At 47.5% G+C, this 23946-nt stretch overlaps 1 protein-coding gene across 1 annotated transcript in view; it reads left to right on the top strand.

Moving 5' to 3' along the window:
* Nucleotides 1-21225, top strand: part of VAPA (VAMP associated protein A) — a 488144-nt gene extending 466919 nt beyond the window's left edge. Inside the window, exon 6 of the mRNA XM_069613378.1 lies at nt 18605-21225. Within this exon, the coding sequence (XP_069469479.1) occupies nt 18605-18733 (129 nt within the window). The 3' untranslated portion in view covers nt 18734-21225. The remainder of the gene's footprint in view (nt 1-18604) is intronic.
* Nucleotides 21226-23946: the final 2721 nt, after the last annotated feature.

The raw sequence follows: 23946 nt of genomic DNA, 5'->3' as shown, positions 1-23946 counted from the left end.
TTTTGTTTTGGCTTGCTTCCCGCCACGGCCAGTTTGTGCTGGTGCCCTCAACGTAGTTGTCAGACCGCCTTAGTCCATCCACGACAGGTCCCACTGCCACATTCTCTTGCATTCTCCACACATTCGTCTACCCTGCTCTGTTATAGGCTTCAGTAGGCAGTCTCTGCACAGTTGTCGGACCTGACAGTTCACCCACTACAGGTCAGGCCAACACCTTTCTGTCCTTATGGAGAGGAGTCCCTCTCCATGAGATCCTCCCGCATGCTACCACCCCTAGGGGGACAATTAGTTGGTGGCCTCACCTCCCTAGTCACATAGAAAGCCCCCCCGCAGCCCTCCCCTGGGGAGAAGTGACACTATATAAAGGATCGTCACAGTTGGTGTTTTTTTTCCAGGTGATACACATACCTCACTGCAGACATATTTTGCATGCAAAGCAGAATACTGCACCCTTTCTGGTGCCTGACACTTTACTACAAAGGAACCTGCCAAAGGTTCCAGTAAGTTTACTTGGCGACCTAATTTCTTAAATGCCAGATCGGTCGCCTGTAGTCTTGATCCTGCAACATGTACCCCAGACCAACTTGCTGGCATCTGACTGGATCAATGGATCCAACGAGCAACCTAAAATCTTTGTACTGTTCCATGCTTTCACATGATCCAGCCATCAAGCCATGTCTGTCCTGGTTTCTTCCTTTCTAGGGAATGTGGTGAGCATAAAATGGGCCCCTGATCAGATGATGGATTTTTAATATCTAGAGGCCTCTGTTTTGTCTTTAGAAGAGGCTAGCAGCCCAGCCAGCCCATCAGGAAATCAACTATCTCACTTGCCTGAAAAAGAGGAATTACAGTTCCTTCAATATACTTCAAAATAGGAGGAGCGGATCAGTCTACTGACGACCGAAATGTGAACAGTCCATGCTATTCTGGGCTGGTTCTAGTTGAGATTACGTCCAGTTCACAATGAAGTCTAGGCTCTCTGCAATTCAAATTTCTTTGCAAAGCTCAGATCTGTCCTGGGGAATAAAGAGCTCCCACATAATATGGATTCCTCTGGCTTTCAAGACCATCACCACGTGGTTCATGATTTTTGTCCACCAAGGAGGTGGACGAGTGTCCAAAGGGGGGAAGGCAGGAGAATTCTCCCATCTCTTTTGACCCGCAACCCTCGTCCCCAATTGGAGGAAAAGGAACTATCCAAATGGTGAGAGATACATCTTTAAAATCGAGACTTGCCAAACAATCTTTCTCATGTGAAACATCTGCCAAGATATCTATCCCCTCTATTCAGAAGTGTTTGTACATTGCCCAATTTTTGAAATCCCTGAGATTTATCACAGTGCAAAGTTTTTCATTCCTTTTGATGAAATAATATTGCTGATGAAACAGTTCTTGGCTTTAATTGGACGTAGGTCATATTCATTGATTGAAAAGGAAATGTGGAGGAGTGGGTGGGCGTAAAGTCAAACAGGTTTTCCTTGAAAGATTGTTTGTGGAAGCCTCAAACTGTCTTTAGTGCCAGTGGGTCCTCAAAGCGTCTCCCATTCCCTTACAAGCAAAGTCACTCTTCCTACCACTGCTGGTGTGGTGCTGGTGCTTGTCACTCACCTGCTGTAGTAGCAGTTGTCTCTGGCCTCCTCTCCCCTTTCCTCTATCGTGACCTCTTGAAGTGAAGAAAGGGCTTTACTGTTTAAATCTTGCCACTGAATAAATGCTCGGGGAACCGGTTTGTTTGCACCCTGGCTGTGACTGGACAGCCTCCCACACTCAGCCTGGCATTGGAGTAAATATGTCTCAAAGGAAAACCCTTGTTGAAAATTGGACTTAAGGGCAGCCTAAGTGGTCATGAATTTGCTCAGCTGTCAGATGAGTGAATCTTCAAAGAGAATCTCATCTGCCTTGGGTTTTGACTCATGTGGCCACATCCACTAGCTTGAAGTCCATTTGTATCAATACGTTCCACCCCTCTCTGCAGAAGGTGCGTACATTTGCATTCCTCAGAATGCATATCACTTACGGTTAGAAGTTTGGAATCCACAGTGGCAACTGCCTCGATAGCCTCAATGTCTGTTTAGGAACTGTCAGTGGGCCCACTGGATCAAACAACCTTTTGTAGCAGCTTCCGGCCCCCACCCACCCCTCTCCTCCTCACCCCCAGAATCTGCTGTGACCCTTCAGGTACTCCACATATTGGATCATAGAGGAGACACTTTTTGTTAGGCCAGCTCTCCAAGTGTATTCTTGCTTCCTTATTCGGTCCCTTCCTCATTTGCGGCTCCACATACTCTGCAACCCTTGCTGAGGGGGTTCACACCAAGAGACATGGGTGTACAATATCTTCAGGTTCTAAGTTGTCATCCCTTAAAATGTGGGTTACTTTCATAGACTTTCAGCCTAGACTGCAGCTGCGATTTCCCTTTCTGGACCACCTTAGCGATCACTCGGGGCAGCAAGTATTCTGGAGTTCCATGGCGGTGTGGCTGTGCCAGAGTTGGAGAATTCCTCCTCCTCCTCCTCTTTGTGCCCATGTTGTTCTTAAGAACCAGAGGGTCTAAGGCCTTATTACCCATCATCTGAAATGTAGCCATTGACCAGTTTACGAAAGGAGTTTGTACCTCTGCAAGATTCAGAACTTTAATCTTATTTCTGCCTGGTGGGGATCAGAGTGTCTTCTTTCAGGTCTGGATTCTTGCACCTTTTGAGAGGCTCTTGTATAGATGCTGTTCTACGACTGGCGTGTGGGGGGGCAGAGGCAGCTTGGCTCCTTCTAGCCCGCGTATTTCTTTGGAGTGCAAAGGGGGTTGGGGAGTGTTGGATAGCCATGCCTCCATCAATGCTAACCTTTTATGGACTGCATACAAGCTGACAAACTGCTCTGGGTATCGTATAGCCAACTGAGCTTTTAAACTTTTAAACCTTTTAAACCTTTTAAACCTTTTTGTCAGCTTGGTGCCTTGCTCCTAGATGTCTATTCAGGTCTCTGTGAGCTACTTTCTTACCTTGCATAGGTGGTAAAAGGCTGTGAGAACCTCTTGTTAGTTCGCAGAATTGGGCATTCTGTAATGGTTATGAGGCATAAGGCATGTACATTGTATCTTCCCTTGCACATCACCTGTCAAACGAATAGGTTTGTACATGGGCTGGATTTTTGCGCTGAGCCTGCTCTTCTCACTAGTTAATTTGTTTTTCTTTTGGCACTCCCGCCTCAATATTTCAATTGGCCCCTACATTGCTAGAAATACTGATAGGTGCAGAGTGTGGTCAGTGCATAGGGAGGAAGCAGCACTTCCTCGCCTTTTCTGGAATCCGATCCCAACTCAGACTTCGTGCTGATGCAGCCCTGCTGTCTAGGTCCAAGTGCAATGAGCCACGTGCTGGTATTTCGAGTTGTCCCCTAGAATGCTGCGAGGCGACAATGCACAACACTCTTTGCACCTGCATGGAGGAAGCAATCAGTGATCGGTTTCTATGGCAGAGCTCTGTCTGGTCCCAACTCAGTGGAGGCTAGCCAGGATGGATTCCACATGTTCGGTTTTTTTTTTAAACCGTTTTTATTGATTTTTCCTTACATATAAAACCAACATTTAATTATACATTTTTATACAGTGAACAGCAGTGATCCAGTATAGTCTCATCATAAACCTTTTTCCCCAACTGTAAGCCCCCTTACCCCCGGTTTCCTCACCGTAATTCGCCTGCAGTGCCAGCCCGTGGCTTTCCTTATCATTCCACTAAGCACAGGTTGCCATCTTTATAATATTCGTGCGTGGTGTCTGTTAGGAAAGATTTCATGATTGTATGTAATTTTCCCTCCATGTGTCAACCCCCAAACTTTTTGCTGCTGTTTTACACCCTGATCTAGACTTTGCCAGAGAAGCGCAGCCTTCCGCCGCACTCCTCTGGGCTTTCGCTCAATTCTTATGGGGAAACGGACATGCCCTTAAGACGGTCAGTACTGGGAGACTTTGTTTCCCTTAGTCCTTTCCTCATGTTGCAGCTTTTGTGGAACATGAAACAAGAGTGCACTGTAACTTACTTTACCGCGCTCTTGGGTCTCTAGTCATTCCAAAGGTCCTAGAAACTCTTGCTGGACTTATTATGAAATGTGCAGGTGGGTCACAGACAGGACTGGTGGCAGCTATCGTTTCTCTTGTGTTTTGAACCTTTTTTTGCCATGTTATCTGGCTTACCGCGTTTGGCACGAATAACTGGCCTGGCTCCAAAATGGCCATGCCACGAGGTTCTTTGTCCTGTCCTTTAGCCATCTTGCACCTTCACCTTCCCCAGATCGAGCCGACCCGGGTCAGTCCGTATTTGGTCATGCACTTTCCCGCAAAACCCAAAGCTTTCGCGCAGGCTTCTGCATGCCCTGTTTGTATGCCTCCAGGATGTGGGTTGGGTTGTCTGTTCCAATACACATCCTGGGTGCTAGAGAGTCTGCAGTGTCCTGAAGGCCTGGGACCACCGTGGTCTGTGATAGGTCCACGTATGGTGTGAGAGTTGGTGAGCAGATCTCCCATTGGGTCCTCTCCGTTTTGGCGCAAAGGGAACTTTGGATAAGAGGAGGCTGGAAACACCACTACCATGTCGATCTCCTGAGTTCACACCGAACGAGGGATAAGGAGCCAAGTATCCTGCAACAAAAAGCTGAGTCGAGGAACCGCTGGTGACCCTCTGAAGGTTTGGCACCCTGAACCGCTGTCGTCCTGCGAGACCCCTCTGCATCCGATCGTCCTAGAAGGTCTGCAAAGGTGCTTCGACCCATTGGAATATTGGAACTATTCCCAGCACCTTCATCAAACCCTGCAAGTAAGCCTCTTCGGAAATGTCCCTGGGCCAACCAGTGGGCTGACCAGTTTACGCAGGACGTTTTGCTCTGTCACCGCCACCGTTTCGGGGAAGCCCTTGAAACTTGGTCTACTGCTTGCTCTGCGTCCACGGCACCCTCGCACCGAATTTTGTACACTTGGCATTCCCAGGTCTGAAGTGTGACGAGTGTACCCAGACCAGAGTAAACGCGGTTGCCGTGTTGCCCTGCTGTGGTAAAAACTTGTGCATGTTCGCTGCATTTGGGACACCCTCGACCCTGCATCCTGCTACACGGAATCTACACAGTATCAAGACGTCCTTATTATTGCAACTGAAGCAGTGTGAACTGAACTGGAGAAGTCTGGGTCTACCTGCGTCGGGGACCGGTGAGTAGTCCATACCCCAACCAGTGGCCCCTCGCGCAGGAGCCAGTTTCTTTTCTACCGCTGTTGCGATATAGCGACTCTATCCCGCACTCTCACCCTGCCTCTGCCCACAAGTGGAGGCCTTGCATTAGGAGGGGGGACTTGTTCTTCATCGCTTCACTCACCTTCCTGAACTGCCTGAGACCCTTGAAGAGACCCTATTTTGTCCATTGGCACAAGCGCGTGCAGGTACTTTTGAGCATAAGGCTCCTCTCTTCGTAGGGCTTGGACTTCCTCCTAGTTGGGTGTATTTCTGATGTTGAACTGGGTCTAATGATTACTTGTACTGCCTGTTTTCCTCCCCATCTCGGTGGTCTACATATTACATGCTCATAACTCCTTAGACCCCTTGGTCTTGTATATATATTGTATTGATTGTGATGTGTTGATTTGCTTTAGTATTATTGTGAATCCTTGCTATTGTCGATGTTGCAAAGGCCTTGTAATAAATGTGTCTATATTTGTAATATAACACCTGTCTGAAGTAATTTGTAAGTGTCCTTGCTTTGTGTGCTCATTGAGGTCTTTCAGTCACCCTCACCCCTCTTGAGACTTAGTCTTGACAGCCGCCATCGCTACCCTGATTGGTCTGGCTTGTACAGAGGTTACCCTGTTCCAAGAAACTCTAGGCGGCCCTTCTGAAACTCTGCCCCTCCAGGTCAGAGTTCAGAAATCCATCTCAACAATGTCTATCGGGATATGTCCTCCTGAACTGCTTCTGTGACTGCCGGAGCGTACAGATCTTGCATCAGGGCGTCTCATGCTACAACATCCTCCAGAGTGGCCAAAGTGGGTTGCCCCCTTCCAAACCTCAGTCTCGGCCTGCACCCACTTCTCCAGGTCCCGCCACTAGTCTTCTGTTAGGGCCCCTCTGGGCTTTCCATGCCATAATGATTCTGTGTTTACATAAGATTTGATCTTATGTATGTACTTCACTCGTTTGGGGCCTGAGAATCGACCCAACAGGCATGCCCTGCTGGAAAGTACATCCAATACGAACTTTCCCCTATTCGTTCTGGCTGCTACCTCCTGCCAGTATATCCACACCGTGGGGCAAGCCCAGAACATGTGTAGCATACCCACGTCTTTGGAATTGTACCTAGAGCAGTGTTGTGTGCCCGCACCAGGGAAGCACAAAATTCTCAAGGGGGTCATATATGCCCTGTGTGTTAACAATTGCTGGATCATTTGTAATCTAGCATTCCGGGACACACACTTGTGATATCCCAGGATTTCCCTCCAATGTGTCTGAAAGGGGGCACCAAAGTCTTCCTCCCATTTGCGTCTAACCACTAATGTTGAGGGGGGGGTCCTCCCATCAGAAGTAAGTCATATACCCTGATATGGTATGTCCTCCCTCAGATGTCATACAGAATGTCTACAATTGAGAGATTTTCCATCAATTTGCCAAATGTGGACCAGCGGTGTATTATCTCCCTTTAAATGGTGCAATGTAGAAAATCTTGGCCACGATGCAGACCTGTGTGCAATTAACTCGCCAAAGGGCTTGAAGGATGTGTCATGCAGTAGATCGCCTATCGTGGCAATACCACTGGATTTCCCAACTCCCCAGCCGCGCTTATGTAGAAGTCAACAGCCCCAATATCAAGGGAATCTGTACTGAGATCGGGTCCTTAAGTCCTATCTGTTTGTGCCCTGTCCCACATTTGCACCCCCAGAGATGCCAAGTGTGAACTGTGGTGGGCTCGAAGCCTCTTATTCCACAGCAACTCCCTCAGGTAAAAGTGTTGTTCCGTGAGCAGAAGCATCTGCGTTTCTGGGGAGCGGTCATCTGCTAGCCAGTCTACCACAAATTGCAGCTGTCCTGCTATGTAATAGAGCTCGAAGTGTGGAACCCTAATTCTGCCTTACTCGTAAGGAGGACAATGCTATTCTGCACCTACCATTCTGCCATAAAAACCCCACCCATACAGAGTAACATCTTAAGGAAGGGTTTAGGTATATAGAACGGGACATTTACAAAACAGTGCAATAATCTAGGCAAGATCACCATTTTCAACAGAGCCACCCTACCCATTACTGAGAGGCGCAACTTATTCCAAAATCTCAGTTTTTGATACCTTTCAGGGTGGTCAAGGTGTTAACATGTTCTGACCCTGAGTCACGGTAAATATTGACTCCCAGGTATCTAAACATATCAACCGTCTACTGCAATGCCAAGATTGGGAGCATGTTCCGAAATTTTTTGCATAGGCCTCCAATCGGGAACAGGGATTACTTATCTATGCTAATCGTAATCCCTGATAATTCTACAAACACTGGCTTCCATGATCAACTCTAGGTTGTCGTCTGGGTTTTGCATATATAGTAAGGTATTGTCGGCATACATTGATATCGGGTGGCTAACGCCGTCACTGAATAAGAACGCTGCAATATATTCTGTCCTTAAATACTGCAATATCTGTTCCATGGCGAAGATGTAAAGCACTTGGGACAGAGGGAACCCCTGCCTATTACCTTTCTCCAGCTCCCACGAGTTCGAAATGTGTTTGCCTGTCTTAACTCTGGCTACTGGTTAAGTATAGATCAGCCGCACCCATCTTATAGAAGACTGTCCAAAGCTAAACCTGCGCAGCGTTGCATTGAGCCATTACCATCTCACTGAATCAAACGCCTTCACAGCGTCTAGCATTGCTATAGGACAAAGGTGTCTGCCAGGACACAGTGCTATCGATAACATGGTCCAACTGCTGCAGATTCCAGGTCATACTTCTGCCTGGCACGTAACCAGTCTGGTCGGAATGTATAATCGTGTGGATCAACCTTTTCAGGCTATTCGCTAGTTTAGCCATCAATACCTTGTCTTGAAGTGAGCATGGATAGGGGCCTGTATGAGCCACACTCGACCGATGGTTTGCAGGGCTTGAGAAGGGGAACAATGTTAGACTCCTTCAGACTCTGAGGGACCACTCCTACTTCATAGGAGTCATTAAATGCGATCAGGAGCTTAGGGGCCAGTTCTTCTGCATATTCTTTATAGAGCTCCCTGGTCAGACCATCCGAACCTGGGGTTTTGGCCATAGGCAATGATCTAATCGTACACTTTATTTCTTCCAATGTGATAGATCCTTCCAAATTGTCTATCGCGGGTTGGCTTAAACAAGGGAGCTCTATCTCGTCTAGTACTTCTTGTATATGTGCATCTGGGACTTGGGGTGCCTCCTGATAGAGGGTATGATAACATTCTTTAAAGGCCGCGTTAATTCTCACCTGGGTATGACATAGGTCACCATTCCCCATGTGTATCAAGTAGATGGGACTTCGGTGGACTTCCCTTGTTTATATAACCAGGTTAGTAACCTACCCGACTTGTCACCCTCTTTGTTGTCTCTCGACGTATTTAGAGTAATTATACTTGCCCAGTCTTTCCCAGCATTCTACACACTTCTTTAACGTGGTAGCATCTACCACTGTACCATTCTGGCCCATGCAGAACATCTGAAGCTGTTCCTCCGCAGAAGCTAGTTCCCTGCTTATCAAAGTCTGAACACTGCTGGTTTTCGCTTCTGTAGAGACCTGGCAGGTGGGGCAGGTCTGCTAAACCTGGTTTCAGATCTGTCTAATACTGGATTCAGAGTACAATTTAAGTCTCCCCTCGTATGATGTTGCTGTTTCTGTAGGTGCTACGTCTTGGGTATAGCATCTGGAATCTGGAAGAACCCCGACTTATTGTAGTTGGGAGTGTTTATCAAGCATGTGTCTGTGTTCTAAGAGCCCTTGTACCAGCACCATTCTGCCTTTGTTATATGATATGATATGGTATTTGTAACGCGCCTATACACATTGTTGTCCATTTTGACCTGGCTGACCCCCAATGGCACAGAAGGCGCTATCCAAATCAAGACTGCTCTGGCGTAAGCAGAGTATGGGGACCCAAACACTCGCCCACTTCATTTTCGTGGAGCGCAAAGCTTGTTTTATCAGCCGTTAAGTGCGTCTCCTGTAGCAAGGCAATATCAATTCTACTTCTCTCCAGGTAGGAGTAGACCCAGTTTCGTTTCACATAGTTGTTCAAGCCCCTGACATTCCAGGTAAGTTTATTTACGGCGCTAGCCCTGAGTGTTTACGTATAGTAAATAAAGCCCCCCCACCACAGACCAGACAAGTGTCCTATATTCATTATGGACGACAATTGCTGATCAGTAACTTCACTGAGGTTCTTTACAGGCAAAACATAACCCTTGTTAACTAACCCAACTTCCCCAACCAGCTCAAGTATAAGCAAAAAGTAACCCCCTTTTACTCAAGTTTTGTCACCTTTCCCCCATACTGTATGGGCGTCCCTTCCAAGGGAAGGGAAACTGAACCTTTTTCACCAGAAAAAAATCTTCTTCCCCTTTTAGAGGCGTGCGGCCCAGGGAGCATGCGCTGCCCTGACTCCACCCTCCGGCGCCACAACTCTGTCCCCTTTTCTGCGTCGACGGGAATGGGCTGAATTTACCAGCACTTTTGGGTTTAGCTTCAGCCATGTTATTCCACGCACTGATACTTCTGTCTTCTTTTTTGTGTTTTTATCATTCAGGTACTCTGTCCGAAGGCGTCGCACTCCTCCCCGGCACATGTAGACTTCTACAGGGTTCAGCAGGTGTCCATCCTGCAACGGGCTCTTCCCTACTTCAGACCCCCCCCCGCCCTCTGTCTACGTTGCCTTGGCCCAGACCACGGTTGACAATCTTGTTCAGCGTGTGTCTCGCTGTCCTCAAAAGTGCTGAAGAACAGACTAGCCAGGTGGAGGGAGCTCTTCCAGAAGTCACCTCCAGAGGACTTCAAGAACTTCGTGAAACATCGAAACAGGCCCAAGGTAAGGCTGATATTCTCCATCGCACCTCGCAAGGGAAGACTCCTTTCCAGGGACTCTCCTGTGCAGGAGGGACCGCTCTGGTGCTTCTACCAGCACATGCACTGAGGCTGCTGCAGCTACCAGCCCGCAGGCTGAGGGATCCTTGGATTTTCCCGGTGCCAGTGTTGAGGGACCGAAAGGTTTTTACCGGGTCTTAACCCTTATACCGGCACCATGGCGAGGGGCTACGCCCTAATACTGGCAATACGTCTGAGGGGGCACCTAAGCGCAGCTCTACACCTACCCCCGGGTCGAGGGTGTCGCACCTACCGGGCCTAGGCCCAAGGAGCAGGGTAGGCTTTGTGATCCACACGCAAGAGTCTTGGAGGACGACGGGCCCAGCGGGCCGAACACGTCACATGCATGTGGCAGGCAGCCCGACAAAATGGCTGCTGTGCCAGAAAAAGGCATTAGGTGAAGAAAGAGTGTCCAGGTGGGACTGGCCTCAACCAGGTACGTGGCCTACAGTCTACCCCTCATTTACTCAGGGCAGCTTTCCTTTGCATCCATATGGACAGGGTATGCAGCAGCCTCTTGCTACCCCGTCAGCACCCCCTGCCACCTCTTAAGTCAGTGAGGAGGTTTTCTTCGAGAGGTTCCTCGGCCTCATGAAGTCACCTCGGATGGGCATTATCCTCAGACACCATCAGGGAAGTCATTCCTGCAATGCTAGCAGCAGCACAGCCGCCTCCTCCGGCTCCCCAGCCGACTCCTCAGCCTCAGGCTGCTGTCCCTGCAACCCAAACTCTGGCGCCAACTACTACTCCTTCTCCACCACAGGACCCCCCCAGATCAGCAGTATATGGATGAGGAGGAGGATCCGGACACGTCATCCTCAGACAGGGGCCTTCCACAAACACCTTGCTGGCCTGGCGTAGTATCTGGGCCTACCCCAACCCGAACGGATTCCTCGCTCGAGGGCTGGGTAGTCACCCTGGACGATCTCTCGGTCCACGGCATCTGGACGCGACAGGAGCAGGAATACCACATCAATTGGCTAGAGCTGAACGCCATCTGGATAGTGCTCAGGGCATTCCTACCACTTTTCAGTGGCAAGATTGTCCTCATCCAGACGGACAACTCGACCAGCATGTACTACGTCAACAAGCAGGGAGGCACCAGATCACCTCCTGTGTGCAGACTGGCGATCAGCATGTGGAAGTGGCCCTGGAAAACATTTACCTCACGGCAGTCCACCTCCCGGGGGAATCCATCCTGGAAGCGGACAGGCTCAGCAGGCTGGGAGCGGACAATTCCGAGTAGCAGCTAAGCGGCCTCGTTATTCAGGAGATTTTCATGGGGTCACCCCCAGGTGGATCTTTGCCACCTGGTACAACAATAAGTGTCCCCTGTTAGCATCCGGACAAGGTCAGGGCCCCAGCTCTCTGGGCAACGCATTTCAACTCTAGTGGACCGGCATGAAAACCTACGCCTTTCCGCCCACTCCCATGATTCACAGGGTAATTTGCTAAATCAAGGAGTCTCGCCAACTCCTCATTCTAATAGCTCTATTCCATGGTAGCCGGCCAGGCCATGGTTTTCGGAGCTGCTCAGTCTCGAAGTGTCCCCGATTCACCTCCCGATGGGCCAAGCACATCTTCTGGCACAGCCGGGGGGGGGCAGTCATCCACCCTGCACCAGGGAAACTAGCCCTCAGAGCATAGTACCTGAGCAGGTAACGCTTTGGCACCTTAGCCTCTCGCAGGCCAATCTGGAGATCCTGCAAGGTGCCAGGAGCAAAGCTATCGGGGCCCAGTACAAAAGAAAATGGACCAGATTCTGCCACTATGCAGACTCCAAGGGAATCGCCACCCCCCCTGCCGTGCACCTTGGACGACATGCTCTCCTTTTTGGCGCACCTCGCCCACTCAGGCATGCAGGTGGCACCTGCCACACACACACCTCAAACCGCTCGAGCCAATGGCGTCTGTGGACATCATGCTGGTCACCATCGAGACGGCATTACTTGTCGGCCTCGGCTCGTAGATTCAGCGAAATCAAGGCGCTGGTCACCTCAGAACCATATACTAGCTTTCACAAGGACAAGGTAGTCCTGCGGGGACACCCGACATTTCTGCCGAAGGTTCAGTCTGCTTTCCACTTGAAAAAGGAAATGGTCCTTCCTACATTTTTTCCTGATCCCAAGGACGAAGCACCAAGATTGCTGCATTGCCTGGATGTCAGGCATGTTCTGAAATTCTACTTTAACAGGACCAAGGGCTTCCACAAATCGGACGCCCTGTTTGTCACGTTCAGAGGCTCAAGGCCAGGCTATCGGGCCTCTAAGGCTTCCATATCCCGCTGGATGGAGCCGCTCACGGCCAGCATGCATGCCCACGCAGTCGGCCAAGGCAACGGCCATCGCATTCCAGCACCATGTCCCTTGGCAAGTCATAAGCATTGTGGCCACTTGGGCCTCTCCCACGGCTTTCTGCAAGCATTACTGTTTGGATGCTGCCTCTAGATCTGATGCGGTTTCGGACAGGCGGTTCTCGGGAACCTATTTGCTTGAGGGTCTCCTCTCCACCCTGGGGCTACAATCAGTTGTAATCGCCCATACAGTATGGAGGAAATGGGACAGGAGTAATTATGTTACTCACCGCAGTGACTAACATACTCTTAGTCCATAGTCCCCTTTGCTCAATAAGTTCCACCAACCTCCCCCCTAATACTGGTGTCATTAGGCAATGTTAAATCCATTATTGGCGCGTCAATGGGGACTGAGGTGTGACGCTGGAGGGCGGAGTCAGGGCAGCACATTCTGCCTGGACTGCACCCCCGCACGCCTCTAAATTTAAAGGGGAAGGTTTTTTCCTGGTGAAAAAGGCTGTCTCCCATTCCTTGGAAGGGACGCCCATACAGTATGGAGGAAAGGGGACTATGGACTAAGAGTATGTTAGTCACTACAGTGAGTAACTTATAATAATTCTGCAAACCCCCCCTCCGCAAATTGCCCAGCATTGTTACCCTTGCTCAGGAATGTCAGCTTCTCATGTCCACCTCCGGTGCATACGCCCGAGGCTTCTACGCAGCAGGTGGGCACCAAAACAAATACCCTCAAAGAGAAAAAGGGAGACAACCCGAGGGCATGATCGTGGCAGCTACATGCCTAGTCTCTCTCTATGAAAACAGTAGTTTCCCCCTGAGGAGGGTCTCGTATGAGGTGGGATCAAGAGACCCCAGAGATGGGGGCCATAAATCGTATGTGCAGGTGCCCCAGTTAGTGACCCGCTTGTCTTGGGGGTCCCGATTGAGGCATGAGTCCCGGCAGACCAGTACAGGGGGTTTGCTACAGTGTCAGCGGTTGTCATTTGTTCTCCGTTGCCTCCTTGAAGCTTGTCCAGGGTGCCTTCTTCCCCTGTGGCTGGATGTATTTTCTCTGTCCAGCCACTCCTGCACCTCTTGTGGGAGGTCGAAGAACAGGGCTCGGTTCTTATACAGGAACGTTAAACGCGCCAGGTAAACGAGCATATATTTCAGGCCAGCTGACCTTAGCCTTGCTTTGGCCACTGAAAATTGTGCCCTGCTCTTCTGCACCTGAAAGGTGTAGTCGGGTAGACCGCTAGGTCTGCTGAAGCTCTTCGCAGTGCGCCGCCTTGTCTAGAATAGGAAATCATTTTTTCCCTATCCTTATAGTCTTGGGAGGGCACCTGGCGGCGGCCGTCTAGTGAGGGCTCTGTGTGCTCTTTCAATTGTAAAGCCCTGTGAGATGTTCACCAGTCCGATCTCTTGTAGGAACATATTTTCGTATGCCGTGGTATCTTTGCCTTCTTCCCCCTCTGGCAGGCCAACAATGTGAACATTGTTTCTGCATGCTCTTCCTTCTGCGTCTTCCACTCTATTTTCCAGTCGATTCACTTTCTGCTGTAGTATATGCACCTTGGTATGTGTTTCTTGAAGCTCCAGTGTTTTCTTTCATTTTGGTTTCCAAGTTTGTAGTTCGCTCAGCCAGCTTCCTGGCGTCCTGATGTAAGAGTTCCATGTCCATCTTGATGGCTTCAATTTGCGTGCCTAATGTGGCCTTCAAGTCCACAATTGCCTGCATCACTTGATTGTGCATTTCTATGGGGTCCCCTTCTTTCACTGGTGCTGATGCCATGTTCCCCCTCCCTTGACTCTGCCCCCCCCAGTGTTTGCTGAGGGCTTTTGGCGTAACTGTCGAGTGTCTTTTGGTTAGCCCTCAGCTTGGCTGCTTTTGGGGGCATCCAGTTAGTCGGGGGCGCTCCTGTAATACTCTGCAAATGTTGTCTGTGTGCACCCCAGGTGTGTCTTGACGCTCATCAAGATGGAACCCTAGTAGCGTACCGGCTTGGAAGCCCATATCCTGTATGTTGGGGCTCTGTGGTGTAATAAGGGCAGTTTCTGTGGATCCATCTTACTGCCACCCGTCCCACTGGGGTTTCAATATCGTGCCGTTCCAGATCATACGTGAGTTGTGCTTCCCTTATGGACTTGGTGCCAGGCCCTCAACCCACCAGAGAGCTGGCAGCAGTGTCCAGGCCCTTTCTTTGATACGCTTGGTTCCCGCTGCTGTGAGGTCTGTGTCCTGCAACTGAGGACAGTCGGAATTCTGAGCGTGTGACACTGGGCCAGGGCTGGTACCAGTGTATGGCAAGTACCCCGAAAGGGTAATACTGTAGGTGGAGCCTCTCCAGAGGCTGAGGAAAGTCACTAGCTTCCCGGATCTGTGTGATATCACTTGCCTCGGGGTCCTCACTTCAACCCCAGCTAAAGTGGCACACGCTAACCTCCCTGCTCAAACTGGGGGCACTCAAGGTGTCACTCCCATCTATACCATCGCTGCCCGGGCCAGTTGGGTTCTGGTGCCGGCCAGATCTTCTATGGCTGGATCAAGCACTATACCACAAAGTATTTGCCCACTTCACTTATATGACCTGTTGCGCCTTGTTGGTGGCTTAAATCAGGGGGACTCCTCAGGCTCTCTGGCCCCAGGCCAGCACGATGTCTGCCCGCTATGCGCCGGGTTGAGGATCTGCACCAATGAGACCCGTGCAAGGTCTGCCGCACTTCTTGGTCTCTGCTCATGTGTAACCCATACAAGTCACACGCGACATGGGCAGCGAGGCGGGGCACCAGTAACACCCAAAGCGCTGTTTTGTGGGGCTAATAATGCCGGCAGCTTGGATCTTCCTCCGAGCCCCTTCGGACAGGGCTGCACACCGCAACGTTTGTCCTAGCTGCGGTCCACAGCTGCAAGATCCACCCTGCCTCTTCCCGCCTCTACCCTTAGGCTGCTTCTACATTTCTTCACTGGAGCCTAACCGGAGCTGTCCCCCTTCACTTGAGGGTTCTGCTGCCTGCACATCGCAGCGTCGGGAACTCGGCCACCATTCCTGTTTTTAATCCAGTGCTTCAGTCTTTACCGCACCGGCCACCGTTCAGTACTCTGGGGCCCCTGCGCCGCAACTATGACGAGTCCGGCGGTCATTGGGCTACAATCGCTGCAACACAGGGCAGTAGCACTCCGCTCCTACTCCGTTCGCCCTTTACTGCATCAAGGGCTCATTTATACAACATAGGCCGCCATCTTGCCGCTCGGCCAGGCATGAACTTAGTCAAGTGGCGGCATTCTACGGCAATCAATGCAAGCCAAATTTCGTGCAGCCGCTCCTCAGACCCTCCGACGCCTGATACTGTTCTTGATCATTCTCGAGTGCAGACCTTAAGCACCAATTACCGGATCGGCCTTGGGCGCTCGCTTCTGGTGGTACTCATGGCACCATGGCAAGCCACGCCTCTGGATTCCACATATGTTGTGACAAATCAACTTCCGGGGCACCAGTGGTCCAGGGGTAAATATCTGTTTCTAAACCATCAATCAGCCCCACCCCTCTAGTACACAAGGAGAGATCCAAACAGATTTCAATAACAAATTATAAACCTGCTTGTCCAATTTGGGTAACGTGGATGAAACGGCAGGCTCATCTCCGAAAGGTTGTGGATCAAGGTTTCTTGGCTTTAGCACAAAGGGAGCAACGGGTCTTAGAATGTCTCTAGGGGACTTCTGGGAAGCATTAGGGGGACATAAACAGAATGTAACCTGTGCTGTAGATGTCCTTGGTGCTCGACAGTGTCAAATCTGCTTCAGTATGCTTTGCAGGCTTCTGTGACAGTTCAAGACGGGAGTCAGTTTCGGGTATAAGACTGCAAGACAGTTCGGCGAGTGTAGCTGGACAAACGACTGCAGGTTGGCCTGCATGGCGGCTTGTGGTCAGGAATGGTTGTCTCCGTGCTGATCGGTGGTTCAGAAGCACTGGTCGAGACATCTTGCATGTCTTTGAGCGACTGCAGCTTGACAACGGCTAACTAAGCTGGCTCGAAAATGTCCTTTAAGGAAGATGGCTGTAGATGCTCATAAAGGCACTTATCCCAGCTACTTCAATTTCCTTGTGCCGTCCTTTAAGGTGGACTGCCCAAGTTGTGGAGTGTATTGCAGGCAGCTGCATTGTACTTTGTTGTAGATTCAGAGACCTTCTGGCACTTCCTACCTACGATGCTTGCTGCAGATCCTAGCAGGGCATGCTGTGTGCTGACTGGGTACCGGTTCTGGAGCGGCTTGAGGGCCCTCTGGATTTCTCCTCTCCCTCTGTTCCCTGGCAGAAATTTAGGGGAGAAATCTTGCTTCCCACTTTGGAAATCCTGCTCTTCCTTCACTGGCGGAAGATGTAAGGCAGACTATCTTCAGCGAGGGTCCAATGAAGAGGTCTTCTTGCTACTCCTTGCAAAGTCTTCAGATATGCTGAAAGAGGGGTTTAGTTCTCTCTTTTTAAAAGCCAAATGGGCCACAGTGATTGGTGAAGGCTAAGCCTACCTTAATGAACCAATCCTGGGGTCCCCACCAACAATCTCCTGTATGCACGAGGTCATAACCAAAGTTCTTTGCAACAAAAAAGGTAAAGGAGTGAAAACATGTGATACCAAGTCCCACCCAACTTCCTGTCTGTTGTTGATCAAAGGGTCTCTGGTTAATGGAGCTCTCTGGTTCCTGATTAAAGAGGGCAGGTCTCCCTTGAAGCTGCAGTGAGACCAGACTCTCTGGCTCCTGAAAACCACATTCTTGTACCTTATGAATGGGGCCCCCATGTGGGGTGGACTATTGAAAACATGCAGTCCCAGACACTGAGGACGGGAGCTGGCTTCAGGTTGACAGTTGCATATGAAAGGTTGTTGGGATTTCCCATCTACTTTAACTTCTGCAGCCAGGCCCAGTGGCCATGTTTGAAGTACACTTCAATGTATATGCTAATCGCTGCCCGGCTGCAGTGCCCAACAAAAGAGCAGGATAGATCTATGGAGCCGTTGTTAATCAAGCTGGCCATGGCAGGGGGAAGGTCTGTTCCTCCACCTTCTGGAGATTCAGTGTGTACTCCCGCTGTAATATTCCAACTAAATATGACATGGTGGACCGTGCATGTAGTTTGTGTCCACCCAGAGTACACAGGTCTGTGCGTTTATTGTGCTGCGAGCATAGGAAAATGTGTGTGGATTAGCCGCACACATTTTCATGAGGCTGGTCTACCATCATTCTGTTAATTAAATATTTCAAAAAAGCCCAGGCGAGTACACACCCACCGTGCGGATGGTCGAATTCCTCACCTGCGTGATCCTCTCACTTCTCCAAAAGGCACTGGACCTCTCAGAGGGCCTGCCTCCCTTTTTTAAACACACATTCTTTACAATAAGTGGAATAAACTGCCCACCCTGAGATCACAAAACACAAGTGACTTATCTTGGCTATGAGCAGCAAATGAAGAGGACTGCTCAGTTCGGATATGACTTAAGAGGAAATGGATTCTGATTGGTGGAATAAATGTTGCTTTAGTGGAATACTCGGGGTTGTTTGGAGAAGTAGTCTTTGTTGCTTTTTCTTGCTGCTCTGTGTGTTGATAAAGGGAAGCCCAATAGGCGTATTCTGTCTTGACATAGAATTTGAGAATCATTGATAACCCTATGAATCCACTTTAAGCATAAAATGCTGCCAGAGCTGCATCGCAAATCTAAGGTGCTTGCCTGCTCTTCACTAGTTTCAAACGTTTCCTTTCACAGCTAAATGTGTTGGTTTCCAATTCTTAATAGTCAATTCAGTAAGACTGACTGGTAAGGGTAAGTTGAGTTTAGGGCTAGCCTCAGATGGCTCTGAAACCTACATGACATAGTGTTGATAAGCTGCAAGGCCAACCCTGCCCTTCGTCCTTCCGAGGTTAACAGTACCATACAATTGGCTAATTCTTTTTCTTACAGGGTTTACGGTGAGGAGAAATCTAGCATGAAGCACTGATTCGAATAACCATTAAGCATGTTTACTGTCCCTCAGCTGGAAATGGATTAAAGTCCTCTTTTACATGAACTGTATCAGATGCAGTAGGCTGTAGAAGTTGAACTTGCCTAATGAAGTTTACCATCTTTAATAAAGTTATGTAATACAATAAAATATGCAATTAAATGTAAAACTTTGAGTTAACCCTTCTAATTCTTTTTTTTATTGCAGGATGAAAGATCAAGGTTTGTACATGGAGGAGTGAAAGTAAACTCAAACGTCGCTCACCCGCTTCCCTCGCTCCTTGTTGTAATTGCAGCCATTTTCATTGGATTCTTTCTAGGGAAGTTCATCTTATAGACGACATGTCATATTTCTATATTGATTTTTTTTTTTCCCTGGCCATAAAGATTTGTTGACCTACCCCTTCGTGGTAGTGATGGCCCACAGTGACTGTTTGGTGCACAATGTCCTGCAGGCGTTGCCTTCAATGATCACACTGTTAAAAAAAAAAAACACAGTAAAACAAACTGTTTGGCTGTTGGACAAAAGTGTACATGAAATCATCAATAGTGGATGTCTGGTGCACTTTCAGTCAGCAGTTACTGGAAATTCATTAAATAAAGAATTGTTCTTTCTGTGGTTTTAATAAGAGTTTAAAGAAATGTTAGTCTTGTAAATGTTATTTTAATCCTTTTTAGTTAAATCTGTTGCTGTGGCCTCCAAAAAAGAAATTGTCTAAATTGAAAATTATACTAATTTAGGAACATGACAAGAGGTATTCTAGGGATCACTGTGCCGAAGTGTACATTTTCTTCTATTTTACTTCGCTAACATCATTGCAGAATTTTCTTACCTCACATTGTCTGTGAGGTGGTTCTCGATTGAGCTTTCCTTTTTTAAGTCTTCTCCAGTGGTATTAAACAAAAAAAAAATAAACCTCGTAACAGATTCATCTGGTTAGCCCTTTTGTGTTTGTTTTGAAATTGAGGCATCCATAAGAAGTTGCTTACTTGGTAAATCTGCCTATTAACAGTTATATTAGCTGAGGAAGTTTTCATTTTGCTAAAAGCAAAAGTAGGACTTTAAATTAGTGAGCATGACTATCAACAATGGAAATTTACAGATAATTGCAACTATTTACATTGAGTAAGGGTCAAGCAGCTTCAGCGGAAATAAATTATATATGTGCACGCAGAAATCTTTTCAGTGTGCGCAAAGCCGTATGAAAAGGCAGAGGTGTTTTTTCCACCATATAGGCCCATTTTTCATACATTCTGCAGATGATTTTCGACAATTGTCAATTTTCTAGTCGGCATGCTAACACATAAGAATTACTGTAGGTTTAGGTCTTCCATGGGCGCCATAGTTTTCTTGGATTAATTTGGGGAGGATATTTCTACTTTTGTGTTACTTTTTCTAGTAACAATTTGTAACAGTTAAAAATTGCATTATTTCTACTTCAGTTCATGGTACATAAAAGTGAATGCTCTGAATACAGAAGATCCGCTACTGGGCTCAAATATTTATTTTCTTTAAAATGATAATAGTTTAAACGGTTTCTGAATCAGCTTACATTTGTAATACATGTAAAACATACATGGTTGACACTGTAAAAGTATATTGGTTTTGATTACATGTCTGTGCTTATCCCCAGTCTCGTCTTTTGTTCTTGTAGGCTTTTGTCAGTATGTGACATCTAGGGGACTAAGTGAACAAACAACCATAGTACAAGCATTAATAACCTCTACCGATTACTGAAAATCCAAAGGTTCTGTAAAATGACCAACTACTGTAATTCTAATTGTACGTTGTCCGGTAAAGCAGCATTTCTTGATGTGGTACATGTTTTTGACATGGTTTGTACACAGGATGCAGCTGAAATCTATGTTCTGAAGAAAGCCAGTTGTTTGCTAGTTGCACTTAAGTTTCTTGTTTTGTTTAATGAAGAGTATAAATACAGTGTGTACTGTCACAATTATTGATGTCTATGGTAAGCTTTAAAACATCTCGTGTGTAACAAAACATGACAATTATGCTTACTTTATGACTTCTTGGCATGCAAGCACAAGATGGAGATGTTTTTTTCATTGCTGTAGATTCCATTGTTTGCATCAAAGTCCCACCCACCATTCATTGATTGCATTTGTATGCTAAAGTCTAATTGGTTAAAATGTTTTTGTATTGTTCCAAGAGTCTGGAGGCTATCCTTCTCATCTTTAAAACATGATTTCTCAAATTGTTGTCACTGATTTGTTGTAAACTGTTTTTGCCTTGCCCTTCCCATTGGTGGAGTGCTCATTTAGCACACAGTTTACAGTATGCAAAATGAATGGCAGTGTGTTCAAAATGGGTCATTGTGTGGAAGGATCCAATTTCCTCCATCAGAAAATTGAGCAAGATGGTTATAAGTCTCTTCTAGTATATGACCACACTAGAAGAGCTGTTCAGCAGTCTGCAGTGCGTCATCAATCCCAGAGCTGTTGATGTTTAGCGCAAATTGTGAAGGAGTATGTTACTGAAGGGATTCAAAAGGCTAAACAATCTTTTGAAACAAATGCTTACTGTGTACCAAATGTTTGGCACAATAGGCATTGAACGATTGGAAAAATTAGGATGTGATTTGAAGAACTGCAAAATGTTTGAGTTGCTTTTAGGTATCTTAACTCTTATCCATCTCCTGAGGTACTCTTCTATAAAGATTGTTCCTTGTATTTCAGTGACCCCATCATTGTTGTATATAAAATGTAATGCTCAAAATATTTTGCTATCAGGCGTGATTTTGGATGAGAAACTGTACTCTACAAATTATGGAATATGGATTAAACTCAAGTTTGTCTTTGTTCTTTAAATGTTTAAAGTGGTTTCCTTGTTTCTGATGCAACCTGTGCCTTTGAATAGGGGAAGTATTCTGTTTCAACTGGCATCTATCACAAGTCTACTGGAATGTTTGTGTGTAAGGCAGTATCCCCCATTCCACAAATAGTGATTGTAAGAGAAGCAGCATTGGAAAAATCAAACTGTGATGCTCAACTTGCCCTTCTTTTCAAACATGTGCAGCATATGCCATTATCAGTTGGTGGGACATTTCACATGTTGTGTAAATTATTTGTTTCTTGTCAAACCTTGCCGGTATTTATAGAGGCGCTGTGCCCTGTGACCTCAGTTCTTTTTATCTGCGCACTCTGCTCGCTACTGGAACACCACTCATGGCTTTATTCATTTGTTGAATTATAACTTTGTCTCCGGAGTTCCTTACGATGCTGAATCCAACAAGGTCTTCAGAGTTAAAACCCTGCCTGGATTGCGGGCATCAGATGTCTGTATCTGACCGGGACTGTTTATGCCTTTACTACGTTGAGGTCTACGACGCGCGGGACTGCATGTCCTGTCAGTCGATGCATCTGAAGGCGCTCAGAGAACGTAAAGCAAAACTGTTGACCTTCCTCCACAAGTAGAAAGGTGACGAGTGTACCTGCTCGAGGTTGCCAGGCGATGACCTCAGCAGTGAGGAGTGGTCCCCTGTCTGAAAGGACAAAAAGATAAATTGCTGCTGCAAGAGGTAAAGATCATCCAGTGGTTCTTCACAGCTTCACTAATCTTAGACTTCACTCCAGGAGGGCCAGGGGAAGCCTCTGCACCACCTATCCCCCGCAGGTACCTTTTCCAACCTAATCCTCTTCACCTAAGGAAGGGGAGGGTTTCAGATTAAAGATGTTTGACATTTTTTTTAATTTTTTTTAAGTAAAGTTTCCTTGTTTTTTATTTTTTTTGGACCATCTGTTGTTTGGCTGACCACCAGAAAGCCAAAAACATTAATAGTCCTTCCCCCAACTCTCTCCTTCCAGGAGCATTTCAGACCAATGACCAATAAAATAAGTTGGGCTCTACAGGTATTGTTATACCAAGTACTGCTCAGGGATTTCTATCGGGATCAGAGCCCTTAGTCGTCTTTGGACACGAGGGCATTAAAATATTTTTGCATATAGGACAAAATGGGTGACCACAGCAACATAACGGGCAGTTGAGTTTCTAATGTTCACTGAGTTTTGCCATCCCCAGGATGGTCTAAACCTTGTCAATCCATAGATGTGTGGAAGGGGCATCCGTGTGTCTCCAGAGCTGAAGTATTGCCAGTTTTGTTGCCAAAAGTACGCGAGTCAATAATTTCCTCACCGAATGAGTACCCACCTGCGACCCTGGTCGAGAAAGACCCAGGATACAAAACGCTTGATCATCTGGTACATTGAATTAAGCATATCCTTTATTTTACATCTCATCTAACCAATAGTCATGGATCCCTCAACAGCCCCAAAGCATGTGTAATAGCGTTCCCTCCCTCTTGCAACCCCTACAGCCCAATTTAGTGTTTCTTGGGTGACTGTGGTGTAGACCAGATGGGGTTTTGTACCACCTTGTTCATATCTTGACCTGTTTCAGCTAGCCAAGGGCCCAGTGACGTTGTTGCCCCTCTCTATAGTTATTGGATGTCCCAACTCTTTCCCAACCGTCGCAGTACAATCTACGGTCCAGGACAGAAATTGAATTAATAAATTTATGAAGTCGACAGATGTGCCTTAGTATCTGCCACTGACTGCAAGACTAGTTCAATCTCTGTCAGCTGCCTAGTAGCCCCCGCTTCATTATATGGATCAAGAGCCCAATACCTGTCCTCTAAGTACCTAAACCTGTCCTTCTCTGCCAGGCCCATTGTGGCCTTGCATTAATCGAAGGTCTGGATCTTCCATTACAAACATAATCTCCAATCATCCCTACACCCTTATCCATCCGCTTGGTGAATCCCTTGTCAATTTGCACCGGCGTGAATACCACGTTATGAATAAGGGGTGGGGCAAACAGTTTGGGAAATGTAATGGACCCCTGCATTCTTCCGACACTGTTCCATTCCTCAAGGGACCTTCGTGTAATAGGTTCACGGGACAAGTGACATTGCGCTACCACCTGCTCCATATTAACCCATACTTTGAGAGTCTCTTTGAACCCTGTCCATGATATGCCTAATTTACGATGCTCAATAGTAATCCCATAGTTTGGGGAACATCCGACCATCCCCTTTACCCTTGCTGGCATATAGCGTAGGCTTATTAACTCTGAGCCCCCCCCCCAGTCCCCTTTCACAGGAAGCGCAGTAGGAGAGATTCTCATGTTTGCACCGTCTCCTTGGAGTCCGGAATGGGGAGAATCTGAAAAAGTACAATTATCTAAATAAGATATTCATTTTTAGAATTGCAATTTTATTGAACCAGGATAGGCTGAGACCAGCCCATCGATCCAAATCCCTCTTAATGACTTGTGCTGGGTAGTTGGCTACAAAGAGCTCTCCTAACTTAGCCAGTATGTTAACCCCCAAATATTAGTGGCCAACGAGTACGTAAAAGATTGTTCTACTTTATTCTGGAGAGATGGTGGAATGTTGAGCCCCAGAATCTCCAAATTGGATGTGTTAATTTCAAACCTGGTTACCGAGCCATACTTGTGGATTTCTTCAGCTATCCCTTGCAAGGTGGTCAGGGGATCTGTGACAGACAGTATAAAAGCAGCAAAGAGATTAA

The sequence above is a fragment of the Ambystoma mexicanum genome, chromosome 5p (assembly GCF_040938575.1).
Source record: "Ambystoma mexicanum isolate Mex_15411 chromosome 5p, UKY_AmexF1_1, whole genome shotgun sequence".
NCBI lineage: Eukaryota > Metazoa > Chordata > Amphibia > Caudata > Ambystomatidae > Ambystoma > Ambystoma mexicanum.
Note: the sequence above shows the minus strand (reverse complement) of the source record. Positions and strands in the feature narration are given on the sequence as shown.